We start from the raw sequence: 20,737 nt of genomic DNA on the forward strand, positions 1-20,737 counted from the left end.
ATCAGAGTTTAAACTCTGGAGCTTAAACCAAGGAATTCGGCCCATTGATACATGGATGACTTTTTGAGGCCCAAAACTGTGGCCCAAAAATGGCTTGCCATTTTCTTCCTCTCCCCTCATCTCCTTTTTCTTTGAGTTGCAGAACATTGACTTTAGAGTTTGGACCATCGGTCCTAAATTTTGCAAATGGCTGATCGAGACCTAGCAAAAAATAATGTGAAAATTCAAGGTCAGGGTTTACCATTTCCTGGTATCAATTCTCTAATACTGCCATTTTTTACTCAAATTCGAGTTCTATAGAATAAAATGAATTGTTATTTCTTTTTGTCAATCCAGAAAATTCAATGTTCATGATTTTATCTGAATAATAGGATTAAATTTCTTATTTTTATCTTACTTGGGCAATGAAATGGGCATCTGTAAATTTATTCTATAATTTGAAATATTACTAATCGAAGCAAATACTTTTGAATATTAATCAAGCTATTGATAAGTCTCGATCTTCACTAAAGATTGTTTCTTTTTTGGAGTGAAGGTGAAAAACTAGAAATCTGCTACCCCTGCTTGGAATTTTGCAGTTCGTATTGATTCTTTCCTCCAAGCAATGGGTGCAAAGCCGTTGCATAACATTTGGATTCGACGCCAGCAATGCCCTTGTGGGGATTGGAAATGTTACATTAAATACGAAGGAGATGATAAGGGTGCGGTCCAATCTCAATTGTTAAAGAGGGAAACTACGCTCTCGTCATTGCAAGAAGTAGTTTTTACTCCTTATGTTGGTCAGATTTTTAAAAGTGATGATGAAGCTTTTGAATACTATAACAACTTTGCAAGGAAGAGTGGCTTTTCGATTAGGAAAGCTCGTTCAACAGAAAGTCAAAATTTAGGAATTTATAGAAGGGATTTTGTTTGTTACCGGTCCGGGTTTAATCAGCCAAGAAAGAAGGCCAATGTGGAGCACCCCCGAGATAGAAAATCAGTACGATGTGGATGTGATGCAAAAATGTACTTGACAAAGGAGATTGTCGACGATTTTACACAGTGGTATGTTTCACAGTTTAGTAATGTTCATAACCATGAATTATTGGAAGATGATCAAGTTCGCCTACTTCCTGCCTACAGAAAAATTGAAGAGGCCGATCAAGAACGTATTCTTTTACTCTCTAAGGCTGGGTTCCCCGTGAATCGGATTGTGAAAGTGCTGGAATTGGAAAAGGGGGTTCAACCTGGGCAGTTACCTTTCATTGAAAAGGATGTTAGAAATTTTGTTCGGACATGTAAGAAATCTGTTCAAGAGAATGACGTGATCCTTACCGAGAAGCGGGAGAATGAACTTATGGAACTTCTCGAGACATGCAAGGTGACAGCACAGAGGGATGAGGGATTTGTTTTCAATTATTCTACAGATGAAAGTGGGAAAGTTGAAAACATTGCTTGGACTTACGGTGGCTCCATCCGAGCATTTTCTGTCTTTGGCGATGTAGTTACTTTTGACACGACATATTGCTCTATCACTTATAACATGATCCTTGGTGTGTGGCTTGGTATTGACAGTCATGGAAAACCAGTTTTTCTTGGATGCACTTTACTTCAAGATGAGACATCCCGATCCTTTTCTTGGGCCTTGCAGGTGTGGAGATGCTAGCGTTGTGATCAGTATGCATTTACATTCTTTTATCTGTGATACTTGTAATTATTTTGCTTTTCCACAGGTTTTTGTTAGATTTATGAGAGGAAGATGGCCACAGATAATTGTGACTGACATCGATTCAGGTCTCAGAGATGCTATATCAATTGAGATGCCAAATACCAAACACATTATCTCTATTTGGAAAGTCCTCTCAAAAATGTCCAGCTGGTTCTCTTTGCCACTTGGCGTGCAGTACTCAGACTTTAAATCTGAGTTTGACATGCTGTGTCATCAAGAAAATGTGGAGGATTTTGAGCAACGGTGGAATCATATGGTTGCTCGCTTTGGAATTGGTTCAGATAAACACATTGATCTGCTTTTCTCTTATCGAGCATGTTGGCCATTTTGCTATGTTCGTAATTTCTTCCTAGCACGAACTATGACTCCTGAGTATTCAAAATTGGTGGAGACATTTTTGAAAAATATTCTGACTGCAGAACCATCATTGCAGTTATTTTTTAAACAGGTTTTTGCGTATGACTCAACTTCCAGATCTGTTGGACTTTCAATTTCTAAAATTTTCTTAGTTTTATTTCTCGATTCTTGCAGGTTGGGATTGCCGCAAATTTTGAGAGTCAGAACCGGGAAGAGTGTTTGTATATGCCGATCAAGACATGTCTCCCTCTGGAAGAACACGCTCGGACTGTTCTGACGCCTTACGCCTTTAGTGCTTTGCAGCACGAAATTGTGTTGTCTATGCACTATGCAATAACAGAAATGTCTAATGGTTCATATCTTGTGAAGCACTATAAGAAAATGGAAGGAGAGTGTCTTGTAATCTGGATACCTGAGGATGAGCTAGTACACTGTTCTTGTAAAGAATTTGAACATTCTGGCATATTATGCAGACATTCCCTTCGAGTGCTTGTAGTAAAGAACTACTTTCAAGTCCCAGAAAAATATTTTCCACTCAGATGGCGACTGGAGGGTTCCTTAGTTCCATTGGATGATCAAATCATTCAAAACAGCAACAATGACTGTTCTCAAGCCCTTCATTCACTTACTGCAACTTTATTTTCAGAATCATTCATCTCCAAAGAACGTTTTAGTTTTGTTCATAGAGAACTCACACAACTTCTTGAGCATGTTCAGAATATGCCTGTTAGTGCTGAAGTTGATTTAAGCATAGCACCTAACAATAGCAATAGATCATAGTTTGTGATTTACAGCCTAGTGATTAATGTAACTGCACATTGGCTGCTAAGTTATTTTATGAAGGGGCATTTGGAATCAGAATTTGGTACTGAAAGCTCAAGAGGAATTGTTGCCGTCTTGAATTTTTATCGAAGAATTTCGTATTTAGGATACTGAAAACCAGATAAAGGCTTGCTAAACTTCTGGGTGAATGTATAGAATTGTAAATCTTCTTCTTCTTCTTCTTCTTCTTTTTTTTTTTTTTTGAGACGGCTGCTAAACCCCATACAGAAATGTGGCAATGATGTTACTTTTTGGGTATCATGTTACAGGCCATATTGAGACATGTTTTCATAAAGAATAAATGGAACACTGTCAATTTGTTGTTCTTCGCTTAGCAGTGCTTTGCTTAAAATTACATTCAATTTTGATGAGTTGTCATTACTTACATTTCCAAGAGAATTTTGTTTCCTTGACATTCTTCTTTTATTTTAGTCTACTGTCCATTTCCTATCCAAAACAGATTAAACAGGCTAAATATCAGGTAATAAATTTTATTAACGCTGCATTTTTTAGGCCTTCTGTTTAATAGAAGGAAAGATCCGTTTTAATTCCCAGATGCAATTGAGTGCTTATTTGTTATATCATTGTCGCTGTGCAGGTGTGCTAAAATTCTGAGACATTCTTGGTCTGTGCTCAATAATGGATCTTGACATTGGATAAATCATAATTGTTATTGGAGTTCATTTGTCAGGTAATTTTTAGTTTACCAATATCTAGTTCTTTCATTGAAAAAGTGATTATCTTTTCATAGTTGCTTTGACAAAAGTGATTTAATCATTAATCCATGATGACTCTTTAGTGTAATGAATAAAACATATACACAAACGCAATATAGATGTGGATACTTACCTCGAATGAAACTAACCGTTTATAGTATATGGAGTGGCCAAGTGTAATAGAAGCGGAATTTGTTTAATTGCAGGATTCGTACTTTAGTAGGAATACACCATGAAAGTTTAGAATTATTCTTGGGGTAATAACCCCAAACATAAGGGTGTCCATTATGGACACGCGGCGTGCAGGCGCCCCTCCAATAGGGGGCGCCGGGTGTCGTGTCCATAATGGACACCCTTATGTGCCCCCCCCCCCCCCCCCCCCCCCCCCGCATACGTTCATCAAACATTTTTAAGCTAGATTGCCATTTCAGAATTTATGTTATCCCATCGTACAAAACAGTAAGTGAAGCCTAATCAGTTCTCTTCCACACCAATTAAGGGTTGACTCTATTTTGTTGCATTACTAATGAATAAGACCAGTATTGAGATCTTCTTGTAAACCTAAGGTGTAGCAGAGTGAAGCTGACCAACAGGCAAATGGACACTATGAAATTCTGAATTGGAGAACTGTCCTAGTGCAACAAAATGCAAGCATGTGTACAATTCTTGACAATGATGATAGTTCTTACTGTGATCCTGCTCTGGTGCAGGTTGTTCCCTGGAGGACCAAAGGTTACAGAATTAACAAAGAGAAACAAGAGATATATGGTACTGTTGATTAATTATAACCGGGAATTAGCCATGTTTTCGGGGCTGATCTTATTCATAAATACATTCAAACTGAATGGCGTATCAGTTCTATATGGGCAAGAGATTACTTCTGTATCCTTAGTATGATAAAAACCTCCCCTCACCCACTCCCTATACATCGTTAGGTAACTGATCTTATTCATAAATACATTCAAACTGAATGGCGTATCAGTTCTATATGGGCAAGAGATTACTTCTGTATCCTTAGTATGGTAAAAACCTCCCCTCACCCACTCCCTATACATCGTTAGGTAACTGAATGGCAGATGATGTAGGCAAGATATATTTACATTCCTTAATATAGGAAAACCTCTCTTCCTCCCAACCTCCCTATATATTTATCCGTGAGCATTCCATAATCATAACAAAAAAGAAAAAAGAGAAAAAGAGAGAAGTGGCTTGGCAATTTTACCCTCAAAACAATAGCGATATATTATTGTTTCTTGATCGAGAGTGACTACATTGAGAGGGACGACACTTTAGTTTTCATTGGGCTTCTGCTACTAATTTGCACTATTCGTTCTGAAGCTCCAACTGATGCTGATGGAAGCGATGAAGGATTTTTCTTTGGTGGTTTATCAGCAGCAAAGGATGCAATTCTACATCCTTTCAAGGAAGCAAACAATGAAGACGCCAAGGGTGGTGATGGCGAGGACAGGAAAGGAGATTAAGACATTGCAGGGGTGTGAGGATATTTTGCCCTTGTATGAGCTCCATTCTTTCAAAAATTCATTTTTTCATAATCGATTTTTAACTACATATTCTTTAATAAAATAATATTACATGTAAATTCAAAACTTTTCCTTAATTTTTAACCACATATTCTCCATCAATCACTATTAAAAAATGCATTATTTCACTTAAAATGGAGCTCAAACAAGGGCTTTACGTGCAGATATCATGCATTTTTATTCTTTTAGTCGTTATTTTATTTGTGCGATTTATATTTTATGTCTAGCATGAGGGTATATTCGGAATTTAGTAGTATCAGAAGCCAAAAATAAGCATACGAAAGCTCCACTTTTTAAGTACCAAATAAGACATTTGTTTCATTTTTTTTCTTGATATATTGAATGAAATAGTGGAGATTTCTCTCAAATATTAGTTATTGACTCCTTCAACACTTTGTTTAAAAATATTTAAAAAATAAAATAAGCAATTTTTCCATATCTTAAGCAAGAAAACCAATCATATCACCTTTCATTGAACTAGACTGGATTCAAAATTCTTTAAATTCTAATGTTTGTCATAATGGTGAAAGGGAATGTGTAAAATGATTCTTCTTTAATTTATCGCTAAAAACACAAACAACAACGTTAAGATTGAACCAAAGAGTATAAAATCACTTCCTATTTTAATGCTATCTGTGTTAATTTCTTGGTTCCATTGAGATTTAGATCAAGAAAATTAGGCCGCGATTGGTTTGCCATTTTCGGGCCATTTTCCGTTTTTCATTTTTGAAAATGTGGAAACGCGTTTAGTCCATTTTCGAAAACGAGTTAAAATTTATAATTGAAAACGTAAAACAACTTTTTTTCGATTTTAGCATTTTCAGTTATAAATGTCGAAAATGCTCAAAACGCGAAAAATGGGCCTTTTTCAAGAAAAATTAAAAATCGTTTAAAAAATAAAAATAAAAAATGAAAATAGAAACCAATCACACCCTTACCTTTACTTGGTTTATACTTTATGGTCAATGCACATCGCACAAAATAACTTAAAAGCTTTACTCTGTAAGTATCATTTGGGTCGATTACCCAAAAAGTGGATAACGAATAAAGTAAAAATGCGAGGAAAAATTGTGGCCTCATATAAAAGATTGCATTTGAAAAAAGCTGTTATTCTTTGCACTGACAGCAGGCGAACTCAATGGGCCATTAGATATAAGAGAGCAATAATTTCACTTCCAACATTCAAAAAAATATCTAGGCAAAGAAATCCATTTGCAATTTCTTGTATGGTTTTAAGTTGGGTTTCTGTTTAATAGCTACACAATCATAGTGCATGGCTATTCAGCTGAGTCATTTTTCTTCATCCTCAACTGCTCTCTATTCTTTTGATCACAAGATATCGTGTTTCTCGAAGTGGGTAACTGGTATTCATTTTAGAAGACAACTAAGAAACCATTTTGAGCTCAAATCCACAAATGGGTACCCTCTTAATGCAGTTCCTATGCAAGATGGTAAGTTTTTCTGTTAAATTTGTATCTGGTTTTTTAAGCATTTTATCATCCTTTAATTTGATTATCCACTAAATTTTGTTGTTTATTCGCATTAATATTTATAGTTTACGGAATTTCTCTCTTTTTAGTTTGCATTACAAGGTGAGTCTGTCTGTAGTAAAAATTCTGTTCTTGGTGTAGTGGTAACGTAGAAGCTTTGTAAGGGAAATGATAAGCCTTGAATTCTAAAATTTGGATGAATGATTTAATTAGAAAGATAAATTGATGATTTTCACAACACAGAGAGTGTTAGGTATGTCTCAAATTCTTTATGCCAAGCCCACCGGCTATGGGGCAAGTTGTGATGTGATTGAACATTTCCCTTTTATTGCTAGATTCTGCTTAAATAATGAATTTTCCCCCCTGCCTACAAACAATCCTTCGAGTATCCCCTTCCAAATATCTTCATGTTAGGACTAAGTTCATACAGCTGCCATAATTACGAAATTTGAAGAAAGGATTCAACTGCAGGTACTTGGTGATAGGAAATCAGCCTAACCTATGTTTGGTTTACCTTCTTATTTGAGGTGTTTTGGACACTGAGCACCGTGGTTTTGTCTGCTTATGTTCATTTTTCATTTCGAACCATTGCACCTAATGAGAAGGGAATGTACGTGGAAACAAATGGCAAGGTCTTAATTGAGTGATCTCTAGAAGTATGTATGGTCTCATATGGCTGCTTTTCTTATGTTTAGTTCCTGGTTTGCTATTGGCTCACCACTCCGCCTAATGTTATGTAGTGAACGATAATATGATGGTATGGATTGATATGTTAAACATAGTTCATTCAATGTTTTTGTCCGTTTATTTGTCTTTGCTCTCAATAAATTTAGTTCCTATTGCTAAAAATCTCCAATTGCTTTGTGCAGAAGGTTCAGTTGCAAAAACTCTGGAGGAGGAAGTACATTTTCCGGAGTCTGGAGAGCCAAATTCTATGCTCAGTATAACTGTTGTTGGTGCATCAGGGGACCTTGCCAAGAAGAAAATTTTTCCAGCGCTTTTTGCTCTTTATTATGAGGATTGGCTACCTGAGGTTGTTTTTTCGATTTTTCAAATATTTCCACTTGTTGTCGATTTGCATAAAGTTCAAAAGAATCTTAAACTAGTAGAAAATGTTTGTCATACCAATTGAGTAAGCTAATACTAATTACGTTATTATATATCCCTTTTCTGATTTTTCTATATTTTGTGCTAATGCAGAATTTTGTCGTTTATGGTTATGCTCGGACTAAAATGACGGATGAGGAGCTGAGAAACGTGATAAGCGAAACCTTAACTTGCAGAATTGATAGAAGGCATGGATTTTTCTAAATCATTTGAATTGTTAGATATTACTGTCATTTTTAATTTAGTTATTTTGGTAATTCTTACAGAGAGAACTGTCAAGACAAAATGGAGGAGTTTCTGAAGAGATGTTTTTATCACTCCGGTCAATATAATTCCGAGGAACATTTTCTGGAGCTGAATTGCAAACTAAAAGAAAGGGAGGTGATGTCATGTCTCCAGTTTCCTTTCACCGATTTTTCTTTTTAAATATAGTGTATTTGAACATAGAGAACCCTCAATAATCACGAAAAAGTTTATAAGACATTTACACATCTAGCAGCACGGTGAACCCAAGTAATTGATTGATGATTTGTAAGTGACATAAATGACTTATATGACATTACGTCAATATCTGCTGCATATCTTTTGTCTTTTATGTCCTAGAACATTGATTGCACAATTGCAAGGATAAAGATGGTGGTATTAAATATTCTATTTCATTATTTGCAATGATAATCTTGTTTTTCATTTTTGAATGAGATGGATGGTGCAGTATGCTAAATGCTATTTTTATTTATATCTTTTGGGTTAGCAGTTAGTTTGCTTTCATTATTCTTTAATGAGTATAAATAATTTTTCCTTCTCAAAACATTTTCCAATCTCGAGCAAGCATCTTCTGAAATGAAGAGATGTTCGTATTCTTTCATTTATCCAAATTCTTGATTTTGTATTATGTTTATGGGTTTGACTTATGTGTTGTCATAGTGTTGACATGGTGTCTTCCGAAGAATTGCAACATGATGTGATAATTAACTCCATTCATATAAAATTCAACATAGAGTGGAGGCACTAGTCGAATCACCTTTTGTGCAGTCTTATAATTTATTCTTAGTAGTGTTTGAGGTCAATCCCTCAGTGCCATAAGGGCTGGTCATTTTTGACATAGTCTGAATCGTGTTTGATCTTATGTTAGCTTAGTATTTTAAGGGGATCTTAAGTAGAATGCCAATGAATCTTATTACTTGGTAAAGCATACTATCAGGAAAAGGATCTCAGATAAAATATTATCGAGGATCATTGCTTTAATGAGTCTTAAAAGGCCCTAAATTTTGTATTTTTAATTGATGAGGTCTTCCAGCACTGTTTCCTTCTATCAATGTTTGATTAGATGGTTGTCTGGTCTCATGTGCAAAATGAAAATAATCTTATTTTTGCTAAAAAATGTTTTCTTCCCATTTTATGTACATATTTTTCTGCATTTAAAGATGGATCTAATGAACATGATGAATAGCGGGCTAAAATATAACAATGTGAAAGATATATATTGATGGTTGTTGATCTATACAGAGCGGTAAACTGTCAAACAGGTTATTTTATTTGTCCATACCTCCAAACATATTCGTGGATGTGGTAAAATGTGCTAGCACTAAAGCTTCTTCAGCAACTGGATGGACAAGAGTAATTGTTGAGAAGCCATTTGGTCGTGACTCAGAGTCATCTAGAGAGCTGACCAAATGTCTAAAGCAGTACCTGACCGAGGACCAAATATTCCGGTATGTCTTTCTGGGATTTGATTTATAGTCAGATAGATTCTTAAGATAGGATGGGAATTTGATTTGCTTCCTTTTGAATCAGAATTGATCATTATTTGGGCAAGGAGTTAGTCGAAAATCTATCAGTGCTCCGTTTTTCAAACCTTGTATTTGAGCCTCTTTGGTCAAGAAACTATATCCGCAATGTTCAATTCATATTTTCTGAAGATTTTGGTACAGACGGAAGAGGAGGGTGAGTTTCTTTATCACACTTCTCTCTCTTTTGGATTCCCAAGATAACTGTTTCTTGTATGTCATTAGATATTTTGACAATTATGGTATTATCCGGGACATAATGCAAAATCATCTACTGCAAATATTAGCTTTGTTTGCAATGGAAACGCCTGTCAGCCTCAATGCTGAGGATATTAGGAACGAAAAGGTAGGTCTCTGATTATTTCATTTGCTTTTTGTCACTGAGAAAGTTCAAGAATTCTTCGAAAAAGACAATGGCTTCATTGTAATGTGAGTTACTGAATTAGGTCAAAGTTTTGAAGTCGATGATGCCACTGCAGCTTGAAGATGTGGTTGTTGGTCAATATAAGGGCCATAATAAGGGTGGTAAATCCTATCCCGGGTATATCGATGACCCCACTGTGCCAAAGGACAGTGTTACTCCAACTTTTGCAGCAGCAGCACTCTTTATTAATAATGCTCGCTGGGACGGGGTTCCTTTCCTCATGAAAGCAGGCAAAGCTCTCCACACTAAGCGGTAGGTGGATCTCTGTCTTCGAAACTTTGTCTAAAGATACATTTCTATTAGATTTCGACAATGCAAGGTCCTAATATTCTTTGTTGATAAAATTCAGAGCCGAGATCAGAGTTCAGTTCAGACACGTTCCAGGTAATCTGTACAAGCGTAACTTTGGAACTGATCTGGACAAGGCTACAAATGAGCTAGTCCTTCGCCTACAACCAGATGAAGCCATATATTTGAAAATCAACAACAAGGTTCCCGGTCTTGGAATGAGACTGGACCGCAGCGATCTCAACCTATTCTACAAAACAAGGTAAAAAATTTTGATATCGAAAATTGCATGACATTGTGGCCGTTTAATGTCATGTCCATGCCGGTCCACATCTCTACTTCCTCCAATCCTAGCCGTTCTTCGTGACACTCTTTCTTTGAAGACTCATATTTCTGTTGGGAAATAAATTGTAACAATTACTGATGCTTTATGAATGTATTATTTGGACAGTATCTTTCATTCACTGATTAATGACATTCTTTGATTCTGCCTAGTCTTCAAATGAACCATTTACAAGTTTGGATTCATTCTTGCAGGTATACGCGAGAAATACCAGATGCTTATGAGAGACTCCTCTTAGATGCTATAGAAGGAGAACGGAGATTATTCATTAGAAGTGACGAGCTCGATGCTGCATGGGCTCTATTTACACCATTGTTGAAGGAAATTGAAGAAAATAAAATCATGCCTGAGCTATACCCTTACGGCAGTCGAGGACCAGTCGGAGCGCACTATCTTGCTGCAAAACACAACGTTCGATGGGGTGATCTTAGTGGTGACGATTGAGTATTTCATAATTATTAGTGGGATCTTGTCTAAATAAGATTATAAAATGTGGATGTTTGAGTTCTGATAGAAACAAAATACTATGATGTTTTTCATGTATTTAGGCAAAGATGTAATTGATATGCTATGATGTTTTTCAACTTAAGGAGAACAATCATGTTACATATATAGGTTCAAATCCAGATGGAACACGTGTCGATGCATGATTGGACAGTTTGAAAAAAAAAAATACACAATCATTTTATAAAGCATCGGTGTGCCTCTTCACTCCTCTATTTTTCAATTTGGTTAAGTGACTTTAACCCTTATCAGTAAAATTTAAAAATTAATACAATTACTTGTTTCAACTTCCCCCCGTCCACGAGTAAATTAAGCAAAAACCCACTCTTTTCTTCTTCTTTATTTTTCTTTTGTAAAGTTGAAGAAAGAATATATAAATTTTATTTCTTTTAATTTCGTATTCTTTTTACTTTTAGGAAAGGTGAGTGCGTGTCATACTGGCATTGGCTCCCATAATAATAGTTATATTTGTAACTAAAATTCTTTGAAAAATGAAATACTTATTATATTAAATAAAACTGTTACATTCACTGCATAACCACAATAATTTCATTTTAATACTATTATATATAAATTTCTTTTAAAATAATTATTTAATTACTTACATATATGGATAAAAAAAATTGCTGCATACAGTTGAAGTAATAACTTCTAAATAAACCCTTATTTCTATTAATTGATTTTCTAGTTGACGGCCTTTTCTTGCCGGCGTTAGCCGCCGGAAAAATCAACTTGGATGGTTTCTACTATATATCACTTCGTTAAGCAAGGTTTCTTATTTGTTCTTTTTTATGTTAAACTTTTTTTATTTGCTGATATTTATATGCATTTTTCTGTGAGAGTTTTATTTTACAGATCTAACAAATTTTCAGTGGATCTGAAGAAAATTGAAGGATCAGAAAATATTTTGGTGGTTTGGGTTCGAAGTGTTACTTAGTGTGATTCAAATCTGAGCAAGTTACGAAAGTGTTCAATTTTTAGCAGAAACAACGAGATAATGATTTTCCTTCATAAATTCTAATGCTTTGAATTTGTGTTGGCTTAGATCTTTGCTCAATACGAACGTCATGGTTGAATTTGATTTTTCTTTTCTTATATTCGTTGGATTGAACTTGAAATTGTTTGACTATCATGCAGAGGTAAGTGTTCCTTGAGAAAATGAATTTTTAAGTATGATTTCTTGCCTGATATGTTCTGGACTGTATAAAAGAAGCTCTTATGATGGTTTTTAAACTAGGCTTTTAGTATCTGGTGCACGGTTGAGCTTGAAATTGATCTACATTTTATTACGATTAAGTTAAAGATTGTTGTTTTATATATCAATCTACTTGCTATATAAATTGAAAATCAATTTATTTGATGAGAATATAATCACTTAGGTTATCAAACTGAATTAGTTGTGTAATGAAAGTATTAATGGTAGATTGCATAAAGTTCAGGAAAGATGAATAATGTTTTTATTTGAAAATGTGCAGACTGTGTTACCATGGCTAGTTTGAGTATTGGACTCGGACAGTTACCCACTGTATGCTGTTTGTAGTTTGCATTCAAGAATTTGGGTTTGATTTCAGAAATTTGAGATGGAATCAAATTTAAAGGAAGCGCTCAGGTTTAAAGCAAATGCTGAGAAGAAGTTTGCAGAGAGAAATTTTGTCGGTGCAAGGAATTATGCTTTAAAAGCTCAGATGTCCTGTCCTGAACTGGAGGGCGTTTCTCAAATGGTGGCAACTTTTGGAGTTTACATTGCTTCAGAGGCAAAAATTAATGGAGAATTTGATTTCTATTCAATTCTTGGAATGGATCCATCCGCAGACAAGTCTAAGTTGAAGAAACAGTACAAGAAGATGGCAATGTTGCTTCATCCTGATAAGAACAAAACTGTGGGTGCTGATGGGGCTTTCAGACTCGTGTCAGAAGCATGGAAACATTTATCCAATGGTGTTAAAAGAAGCTCTTACGATCACAGGAGAAATTTGTACGCAAGCCACGCTACTGGGGCTGGTGGTTATGACACTTATTCCAAGCTTGCAGTTTCTCATAGCAGACTTGACACGTTTTGGACCGTATGTACCACCTGTCACGTTCAATATGAATATCTTCGGAAATATGTGAACAAACGGCTTTCTTGTAAGAATTGTCGTGGTATCTTCATTGCTGTTGAAACTGGAGTAGCCCCGATGAATGGTTCTTTCTCTTATGGTCCTAGCTCTTTTGCGTCTGAGAATGGTTATGGAAGTCATGGTCGTGGAGCTGCATACATCCCAACCACCACTGGATATTGTGCACCTAATGGAGTCTCAGGACATCATACTGGACGTGGAGCTGAGTATGTTTCCAATTTATCATTTCAATCTAATTCGTTTTCTGGGTGTTCTGTTGAAGTTTTAGATCCTAATGGTTCGTCTACATCGTCCTTTACTTTTTATCAAGCGAATAAGAAGGCAAATAAAAAAAAAGGTAATGGAAACCACCACATTGTAAAGGCTGCAATTGATATTGTCTCCACCCCCGGTACTGATTATAACAAAATATCAAGACCGAAGCGTGGTAGACCTGCCAAGAAAATAAAAGTAGATATGACGAGCAGTCAGGCTAATAGACATGAAGAACTGTCCAAAGAAACTGTTTTGGAAACAAAAATGACCTCTGGAAATGGGAACTTGAAGCATAATTCTAAACTTTACTCACCATCTGAGACTTCAATCAGACGCAGTTCAGCTGCCCCTACATTTGATGCTAGACAATTGTTAATTGACAAGGCAAGATCAGAAATTCGCAATAAACTTGAAGAGATGAGGTTGACTTCAGAAGCTGCAGCGTCAGAGGTTGTGAAGAAGAATACGCATACTGAAGTTGATAAATCCAGTGAAGCTGCCAAACTATCTGGTTCAACTGGTACTGGCCGTCAAGCAGGACTGGAGAGAACTTTTTCAATGTCAATAACAGTTCCAGATTCAGACTTTCATGATTTTGACAAGGATAGATCAGAAGACTGTTTTAAGCCCAAGCAGATATGGGCCCTCTATGATGAAGAAGACGGTATGCCTCGCTTGTATTGTCTAATCCGTGAGATCATCTCAGTCAGTCCATTTAAGATACATATTGGCTACTTGAGCTCTAAAACTGATAATGAATTTGGGTCAGTGAATTGGTTGGATTCTGGGTTTACCAAATCTTGTGGAAACTTTAGGGTCTATCATTCAGAAATTGTGGAGCAAGTCAACATTTTCTCTCATCTTCTTGGTAGAGAGAAAGCTGGTAGGGGTGGTTGTGTAAGAATCTATCCAAGAAGTGGTGACATATGGGCTGTATATCGGAACTGGTCACCAGATTGGAACAGGACTACCCCGGATGCAGTGAAACACCAGTATGAAATGGTTGAGGTTATTGATGATTATTCTGAAGAGCTTGGAGTTTGTGTTGCTCCTCTAATAAAGCTAGTTGGATTCAAGACGGTATATCAGAGAAACACCAACAAAGATGCCATTCGGTGGATTCCAAGAAGAGAAATGTTACGGTTTTCACACCAGGTGCCATCTTGTTTACTTAAAGGCGTAGACAATAAATTGCCCGAAGGTTGCTGGGATCTTGACCCTGCTGCAACTCCAGGCGACCTTCTCGAGGGAGAAACTGGAGCTCGTAATGTAATTCCTAATCGGGTGCAGAACTCTTCCAAAGCTCCAGATCAACAATGTCTTGCGGAAACTTTAGAATGGGAAGAAAAATTCAGTAAAACAAATAACTTCTCTGCAAGTCCTGATGATTGGTCCCCGGTAGTTGGCAAACCATGCGTGGAAGAGAGTACTAGAGTGGAGCTTCCTCAAGTCGGAAATTTCATCAAAACTCCAGTTGAGCTTCTTCAGATTGAAACCAGAGCAAAGACTTGACAAGAATACTCAAGAAACTCCAAGCAATCTCAGAAGAGCATCTTAAAGTCATGTACGTGACACAACTAAACAAAGCAGAGAGTGAAGTTTAAAGGTCCTTTAAGTTATTCTGACAGTGCAGAAATTGAAAATGTACAGATTTAAATACAAAGCCTAGAAACTATCCTGAGGAATTTAGGTAATTGATGATCAAAACTGATCCATACCCCTTGCCTTCCATTGTTTTAGGTGGCGTAACTCTGTTGTGCAATTTGTAATGGGAATTCTGTTGACTTCTGGTTTACAAAAATGGTTCTTATATTTGATCCTAACAAGTAGGTGACGTCGTGCTTGGATTTTTTTAGGATACATTATTTGGCCAATTTTCAGTTAATACCAAAATTATTTATCTACTTGATTCTACTTTGTCTTTCTACGAGTCTTTCCTTCAGAATTAGGGAAAAGGCGTTCAGAAGAACGAGAAATAGCTCGTACCAGGTGTGTAGTGAGATTCAGCAGCATGGCCTACACCTGAACTCTGATGCGGCTGTGCGGTTGGATGTTGATTTTCTGGGTACAGGTGGGGCTCTGTGGGGATTTGTGGTTGCGGATTATACTCGTGGGCTTACTCACAGCTTTTCTCTGGAAGATGCCAAGGCATTAGCCTTGTGCTATGGGCTCTCTTTTGCTGTTCAGAATAGCTTCAGCATTACTATGGTGGAATATGATGCATTACGAGTAGTTCAAGCCTCACGTCTAATACACCTTTGATTAATCAGCACCTGGGACGTGTGCATATGAACCAGATGTGGATCATGAGAAAACATGTTCCAGGATCGACAAGCAAATCTGAATTGGATAACAGATTTGATGGGCAGCCTACAGAGTATGTCGAGGGCTATTTCATGAGGCAAACAACCTAGGTGATCTTCATCACAACAAATTTTATTTTTTTTTCTCGTGAATTCTCTCTGAAAATCCATGGCTCGAATTGCTATCAGAAATCACAACATGATAATAGAGATAAGAAAGAAAGAAACTTAGCAGATAAGCTACAGCAGTCGATGACTACAAGAGTATTTGACTAGGCTTAAAACCATTTTAGCAGCTGCTAGTTTGTGTCTGCCAGTCTTTCAAGGAATATTTTCTAAAAAGGGTGGTTTTCTCTTGTCAAAACTCTTTCTTTTGGGTCTGCTTTCCTTCTGACTTGTAAATTAAGAGCATCTTTGCTAAGCTTTATAATTTATGTTAATTTTACAAATAAATTTTATTGAAAAAAATTAAGAATAACTAAGTTTCAGATATTAAATCCCTACAAATACAAATAGAAAAGTATGAGCAGTAAAGTACTAATCAATTGAAGCAAGCAAGCCAGTAGAAAAAAGACTCGAAGAGGCAGACCAGAGTTTGAAGGGATTAACCTCTTAAGCTTTAATGATCCTGCAGAAGTTGGCCTTAACATTTTGTTTCTTGCAAATTTACAGATTGGAAAATACCTTGGACAAGTATCTATGCCTGTTGCTGGATGATTCAGTTAAATCAGTCTCCAGAATGCATGCTTTCAAATTCAGAGGATATGTTAAGGACAGTAATTCAGAGTAAGTGGAGGACACTACCATACCATAAACAATATTATTTCAATAAGGAATTAACACCTAATTATAATTTACAAATATCAACAAAATGTTTAGATTTCTGTATGTAAAGTCTAGGATTGAACAACAGGATAAAGGCTACCAATATGAACTATCGTTTGGAACATTTTCGGCATCCCCTGAAACGTGATATTCTTAAACATTCCGCTGTCTGGATTGTAAGAAACCAAAGTTCCTCCTCTGTACTCCACCAATACGTCCCCACTCTTCAAAAGGCATATTATACGAACTAATCTACCACCGAGAAATTTCCTCCAAATCTGGTAAGATTTCTGCATGTCAGGACGAATAAACCTTGGGGAGTAAACTCCAAGAGTAAACTCCTTCACCCAAGATTCTTTCACTCCATATTCTTTCATCACCCAAATATCGTGACCTCCGTTACCCCCATACGAAGGTAGGACAGCACACAGGCAACCGCCTAAAACAGCAACATGGCAATTCATCAGACTTCTTAAGTTACCAGTGTTGGGCCCTGGAATCTCTTGAAATGAATCATCGGAGAGGTCAAAAGACACGATGATCCTGTTACGACGCCCATTGTACTTTCCCCAGTGACTCATCCAGTGAAGTCTCCCACTCACCAAAACTCCTAGTGAAGACCTTTTCTCTAGTCTGTAAGGTGCTTGCCCTATGCTTCTCCATCTATCGGTACCCAGATTGTAAATCTGAACATCTGATCTCCGTGAACTCATGTGTGTAAATCTGCGGACATGCCTAGGAATTTCAAGATTATAGACACTCGGATAGTAAACTATCTTGATCACTTTGTACTGTTTAGTAATTGGATGGAATCCAAATCCAAATATGACAATCTGATTTTCGAATTCAACGGACTTTGGTAGCAATTTATAGTCCCTCGTAAAAGGATTGTATATGTATATGGAGTCAGAAAATAATGAATCAATTAGGCATAACAGACCATTGCATGAGCCAATCACATTAAATTCCGGCATGGAAACGGCAAAGGGAGTATCAATTTTTCTCACTATTTCATTGTCATCAACATCAGAAAATTCAACAAAGTGAAGCTGGTTTCGAATAGGATAATCAGAATGAAAAATAAGGCATAACCTTTGGCAGATCAGTGCCCGGGACATGTGCATATCAACAAGTTGTAGATCACGAGACAAGAAATTCCAGGATCGACAAGAAAACCTGAATTGGATAACAGATTTGATGGGCAGCCTCGAGAGTATGTCTAAGGCGATATCATGTGGCAAACAGCTTAAGCGATTTAAGGGCTGATCATCTTCTTCTTCGTCTTCCTTGTAACACTTCCTTTTCTTGATCGCTATCTCGAAATCCATGACTGGTATCGATATGAAAAATCCCGACATACAGATGAGAAAAAAAGAACAAGAAAAGCTATATCTGTCGACGACTACAATAGTATCTGTATTTGGCTATGCTTAAAAACATTTTAGCAGCTGCTTCTTTGTCTTTCCAGAATATTATTATAAGGGTTAAAGAAAGGTTTCTCTTTGTTGTTTCCAGTGAAAACGTCTTCTTTTGAGTTAAAAAGTCTTCAAGATTCCCTCCTCTATGTTTGTGGAGCAGAAGCGTATCATAATTTGTTAAAGAAAAGAAAGGAGTTCAAGATGAGAAAAATTGAGGGCAAAGGGTATGAATCAGAATTACAATAAAGAAGTTAAAAAGGAAACAAATTTCTAATAAAATATAATTACAGCAAAATATCTGTCTAAATATATTTTAAATCAAACGCTATTTTAATTTTATAATTAAAATCTATCTCTATATTTATTCTTAAAAATTAAAAAGTTTACTTTTATTCATAAACAATCCTTTTTGGACGCGATTGTGAATTGCAATAAAACTAGAAAATTTAGAATCTACAATTGGCAATAACATGAACATTCTGCAATCATAAAGACTGGAGAATCTTGGAATTAGACAGCATATTTCGACTGTGTTTTGTTAAATATAACAACATATATGTGCAATTAGCACAACACCAATTCAAATTATGAATAAAAACATAAAAATGATGATGCCAAACAAGTTTATCAAAGGGTACAAGAACGACGACTTCCTTGAGAGTATAAGCTATAAAATACTAACAGATTGATGTAAGGAATATACTACTTGTACATAATGCGGCGTCCACACCCCTCATATGGAGGGGGAATTTAGAGATTGTTTGTTAGGGTATAAAAGTCAATTAAAATCAAATTTTTGATCGTTATTTCACTATTTCAACCATCATTTTTGAATTTTTTTTCTTTCAAGGTGGGACCTACTTTCTTTTTAACGATCAAAAAATTAATTATCAAAATCTCTACCAAACAAGCACTTATTAGAAGTGGGTCGCCCTTTATGGGAGAGGGGTGGACACCGCTATAGACATCGTGACGTACGTGTAGTATAATCCTTGATGCAATTGGGGAAAGAAAAACTCAGGCAGGCAGAGATAGAAGGGTTTAAAATAGGTTACGGTCAAAGTGTGAGTTATGGTCTAAAACTTGGCTTTGCATTTCCTTCTTGCAAAAATCAACAAAATGTTTAGTGTTCTGCAAGTATGGTTCAGGATACAGCAACTATAGTAAGGCTCCCTAACGACGAATCAGCTAAGCGTAAGACGGTAAGAGGCCATTGCATGAACCAATCACTCTAAATTCTGGCTAGGAATCGGAAAAGGGTGTATCAGTCTGGTTTCAGCACAACGGAAAAGTAGGTACATATTTGGGCAATTTTCGTTCAAAAATTTAAATTATTTGAACATAAAAAAGTTGGAATTAAAAATATAATTCAGGAGAAAATTTGTTGATGTGCATCAGTGAACAAAAGTCTACAGTAGTGTGCACTGTTCCTTTTTTGCTGCTTCCTTGGAAGCTATCATCATTTTTGATTATGTGAATGTGTGTTTTCAAAAAAGCAATAAGAAAGATAATTATAAGACAGCAACATTTACGTTAGTCCCATTGTAAATCATAGGATAAACACGGGTACGCTAATCAACGGTTGTCATTATCAAATATTTAATCAACATCTCAGACAACTAACATCGTAAAGATATTGTATCCACGTAAAAGTTATACTCACGTTTTCAAGAAATTGAGTTAAATAAATTAAAAGTTCATTCATTATGTTTTTCCATGCAACATTGTTCTTATTTTTCCATTGTGACATTGTGTCAAACAAGGTTCCAAAATCAAATTGAAGCCAAAAGCGATTTTAATTTTTGATCAACTAATGAATTTTTAAATCCCACCTCTCATTCTTATAGATTTGAGATATTTCTGCTACGATTTAAAAGATCTAAAACTACACTCATTTTATTATTATTATTTTTTATTTTTTATTTTTTATTTTTTTTGGAGGTTTAGGGTTGAGATCTCTGCTGCAAATATTCCCTTTTTCATATCAATGTAAAAAATTATAATTGACACAATTATAAGTTGCTCATTTCAAAAGGCAGAGATCGGTTTGGCTAGAAAGATTTTTAACTGAGCTATTCATGTAGCTTAATAGCTCTCATATTAAAATAACCAACAAAGAGAAAGAACCCACTTATGCCTCTACCAATCCGTCTTCCTCAAAAGATTAATTCTACACAAATCTCATGAATTTGAAACATTCTGGAAATCCCATCCGTTTTAAATCCTTAAACCCCAAACGGATAAAACCATTCACTCCATCTTTATCAATCTCCTACAGTAGCATTTGCAGGCCGACTGGGTAGCAAATGCATGTGGCGTGCAACAAATTTGACAATTAAGGATGCTCATAGATGTTAGAATCAAATGTCGCTTTAAAGTTTCATGAAATCAATCCGACTAAAGTATTCATGTCAATATAAACTTAAAGTTTCCAAAAATACAAGAAATAATGAATTAAGATTAGAGAACCTACTAACCAACTTTATCGGTGTTTAAGAAGCAAGATGACAAGACTCTAAAGGCAAAGACAGAAGTTGCGTAACAGAAAAATCTCTGGTAATAATAAATTATTCGCATAGCACGAGAAATACGTAATGCACGTTTCCCCGACTACATTCAATTGGTTGTTCCATATCTGAAGACTCGACTTCCAACTAAATCTCATATACCACATATGTAGGATTTATACAGAGGCATGAGTATTGGAAACCTCCTCACTTTTATAATTT

General features: G+C 36.0%; 5 protein-coding genes across 7 annotated transcripts; 4 read left to right on the forward strand and 1 right to left on the reverse strand.

Annotated features, from left to right (window-relative positions):
- The first annotated feature begins 98 nt into the window (after window positions 1–98).
- Window positions 99–3,221, forward strand: LOC111370907 (putative protein FAR1-RELATED SEQUENCE 10). Its single transcript, XM_022992806.1, has 4 exons — window positions 99–229; window positions 536–1,630; window positions 1,713–2,156; window positions 2,240–3,221. The coding sequence occupies exons 2-4, from the start codon at window positions 605–607 to the stop codon at window positions 2,843–2,845; spliced, it is 2,076 nt and encodes a 691-aa protein (XP_022848574.1). The 5' UTR covers window positions 99–229; window positions 536–604; the 3' UTR covers window positions 2,846–3,221.
- A 3,045-nt stretch (window positions 3,222–6,266) lies between these two features.
- Window positions 6,267–11,195, forward strand: LOC111370909 (glucose-6-phosphate 1-dehydrogenase, chloroplastic-like). Its single transcript, XM_022992810.1, has 10 exons — window positions 6,267–6,595; window positions 7,504–7,667; window positions 7,835–7,929; window positions 8,008–8,122; window positions 9,248–9,453; window positions 9,536–9,685; window positions 9,754–9,874; window positions 9,975–10,204; window positions 10,302–10,502; window positions 10,778–11,195. Exons 1-10 carry the CDS (start codon window positions 6,418–6,420, stop codon window positions 11,025–11,027), a joined length of 1,710 nt encoding a protein of 569 aa, XP_022848578.1. The 5' UTR covers window positions 6,267–6,417; the 3' UTR covers window positions 11,028–11,195.
- A 510-nt stretch (window positions 11,196–11,705) lies between these two features.
- LOC111370908 lies at window positions 11,706–15,324 on the forward strand. Of its 3 annotated transcripts, XM_022992808.1 has the most exons (3): window positions 11,706–11,857; window positions 11,960–12,040; window positions 12,563–15,324. In XM_022992808.1, the coding sequence occupies exon 3, from the start codon at window positions 12,668–12,670 to the stop codon at window positions 14,972–14,974; it is 2,307 nt and encodes a 768-aa protein (XP_022848576.1). In that variant the 5' UTR covers window positions 11,706–11,857; window positions 11,960–12,040; window positions 12,563–12,667; the 3' UTR covers window positions 14,975–15,324. The 3 variants fall into 3 exon arrangements, with proteins under 3 accessions (XP_022848576.1, XP_022848575.1, XP_022848577.1); XM_022992807.1 differs by having other exon boundaries at window positions 11,943–15,324; XM_022992809.1 differs by lacking the exon at window positions 11,960–12,040.
- On the forward strand, window positions 15,203–15,724 carry LOC111370200. Its single transcript, XM_022991888.1, has 2 exons — window positions 15,203–15,288; window positions 15,406–15,724. The coding sequence occupies exons 1-2, from the start codon at window positions 15,263–15,265 to the stop codon at window positions 15,722–15,724; spliced, it is 345 nt and encodes a 114-aa protein (XP_022847656.1). The 5' UTR covers window positions 15,203–15,262.
- An 830-nt stretch (window positions 15,725–16,554) lies between these two features.
- Window positions 16,555–18,236, reverse strand: LOC111370911 (F-box protein At3g07870-like). Its single transcript, XM_022992811.1, has one exon. It carries the CDS (start codon window positions 17,946–17,948, stop codon window positions 16,662–16,664), a length of 1,287 nt encoding a protein of 428 aa, XP_022848579.1. The 5' UTR covers window positions 17,949–18,236; the 3' UTR covers window positions 16,555–16,661.
- Window positions 18,237–20,737: the final 2,501 nt, after the last annotated feature.

This window comes from Olea europaea, chromosome 21 (genome assembly GCF_002742605.1).
Source record: "Olea europaea var. sylvestris chromosome 21, O_europaea_v1, whole genome shotgun sequence".
Classification (NCBI taxonomy): domain Eukaryota; kingdom Viridiplantae; phylum Streptophyta; class Magnoliopsida; order Lamiales; family Oleaceae; genus Olea; species Olea europaea.

What these genes read in the sequence shown, in the direction of transcription:
- LOC111370907 (XM_022992806.1), top strand. Translation starts at nt 605, where the DNA reads ATGGGTGCAAAGCCGTTGCATAACATTTGGATTCGACGCCAGCAATGC. An exon ending in CCTTTTCTTGGGCCTTGCAG is followed by an intron (nt 1,631 to 1,712) that starts GTGTGGAGATGC and finishes GCTTTTCCACAG; the next exon opens with GTTTTTGTTAGATTTATGAG. An exon ending in TGCAGTTATTTTTTAAACAG is followed by an intron (nt 2,157 to 2,239) that starts GTTTTTGCGTAT and finishes CGATTCTTGCAG; the next exon opens with GTTGGGATTGCCGCAAATTT.
- LOC111370909 (XM_022992810.1), top strand. Translation starts at nt 6,418, where the DNA reads ATGGCTATTCAGCTGAGTCATTTTTCTTCATCCTCAACTGCTCTCTAT. An exon ending in ACCGAGGACCAAATATTCCG is followed by an intron (nt 9,454 to 9,535) that starts GTATGTCTTTCT and finishes CTTTTGAATCAG; the next exon opens with AATTGATCATTATTTGGGCA. An exon ending in AGGATATTAGGAACGAAAAG is followed by an intron (nt 9,875 to 9,974) that starts GTAGGTCTCTGA and finishes TTACTGAATTAG; the next exon opens with GTCAAAGTTTTGAAGTCGAT.
- LOC111370908 (XM_022992807.1), top strand. Translation starts at nt 12,668, where the DNA reads ATGGAATCAAATTTAAAGGAAGCGCTCAGGTTTAAAGCAAATGCTGAG.
- LOC111370200 (XM_022991888.1), top strand. Translation starts at nt 15,263, where the DNA reads ATGGTTCTTATATTTGATCCTAACAA. An exon ending in CTTATATTTGATCCTAACAA is followed by an intron (nt 15,289 to 15,405) that starts GTAGGTGACGTC and finishes TCTTTCCTTCAG; the next exon opens with AATTAGGGAAAAGGCGTTCA.
- LOC111370911 (XM_022992811.1), bottom strand. Translation starts at nt 17,948, where the DNA reads ATGTCGGGATTTTTCATATCGATACCAGTCATGGATTTCGAGATAGCG.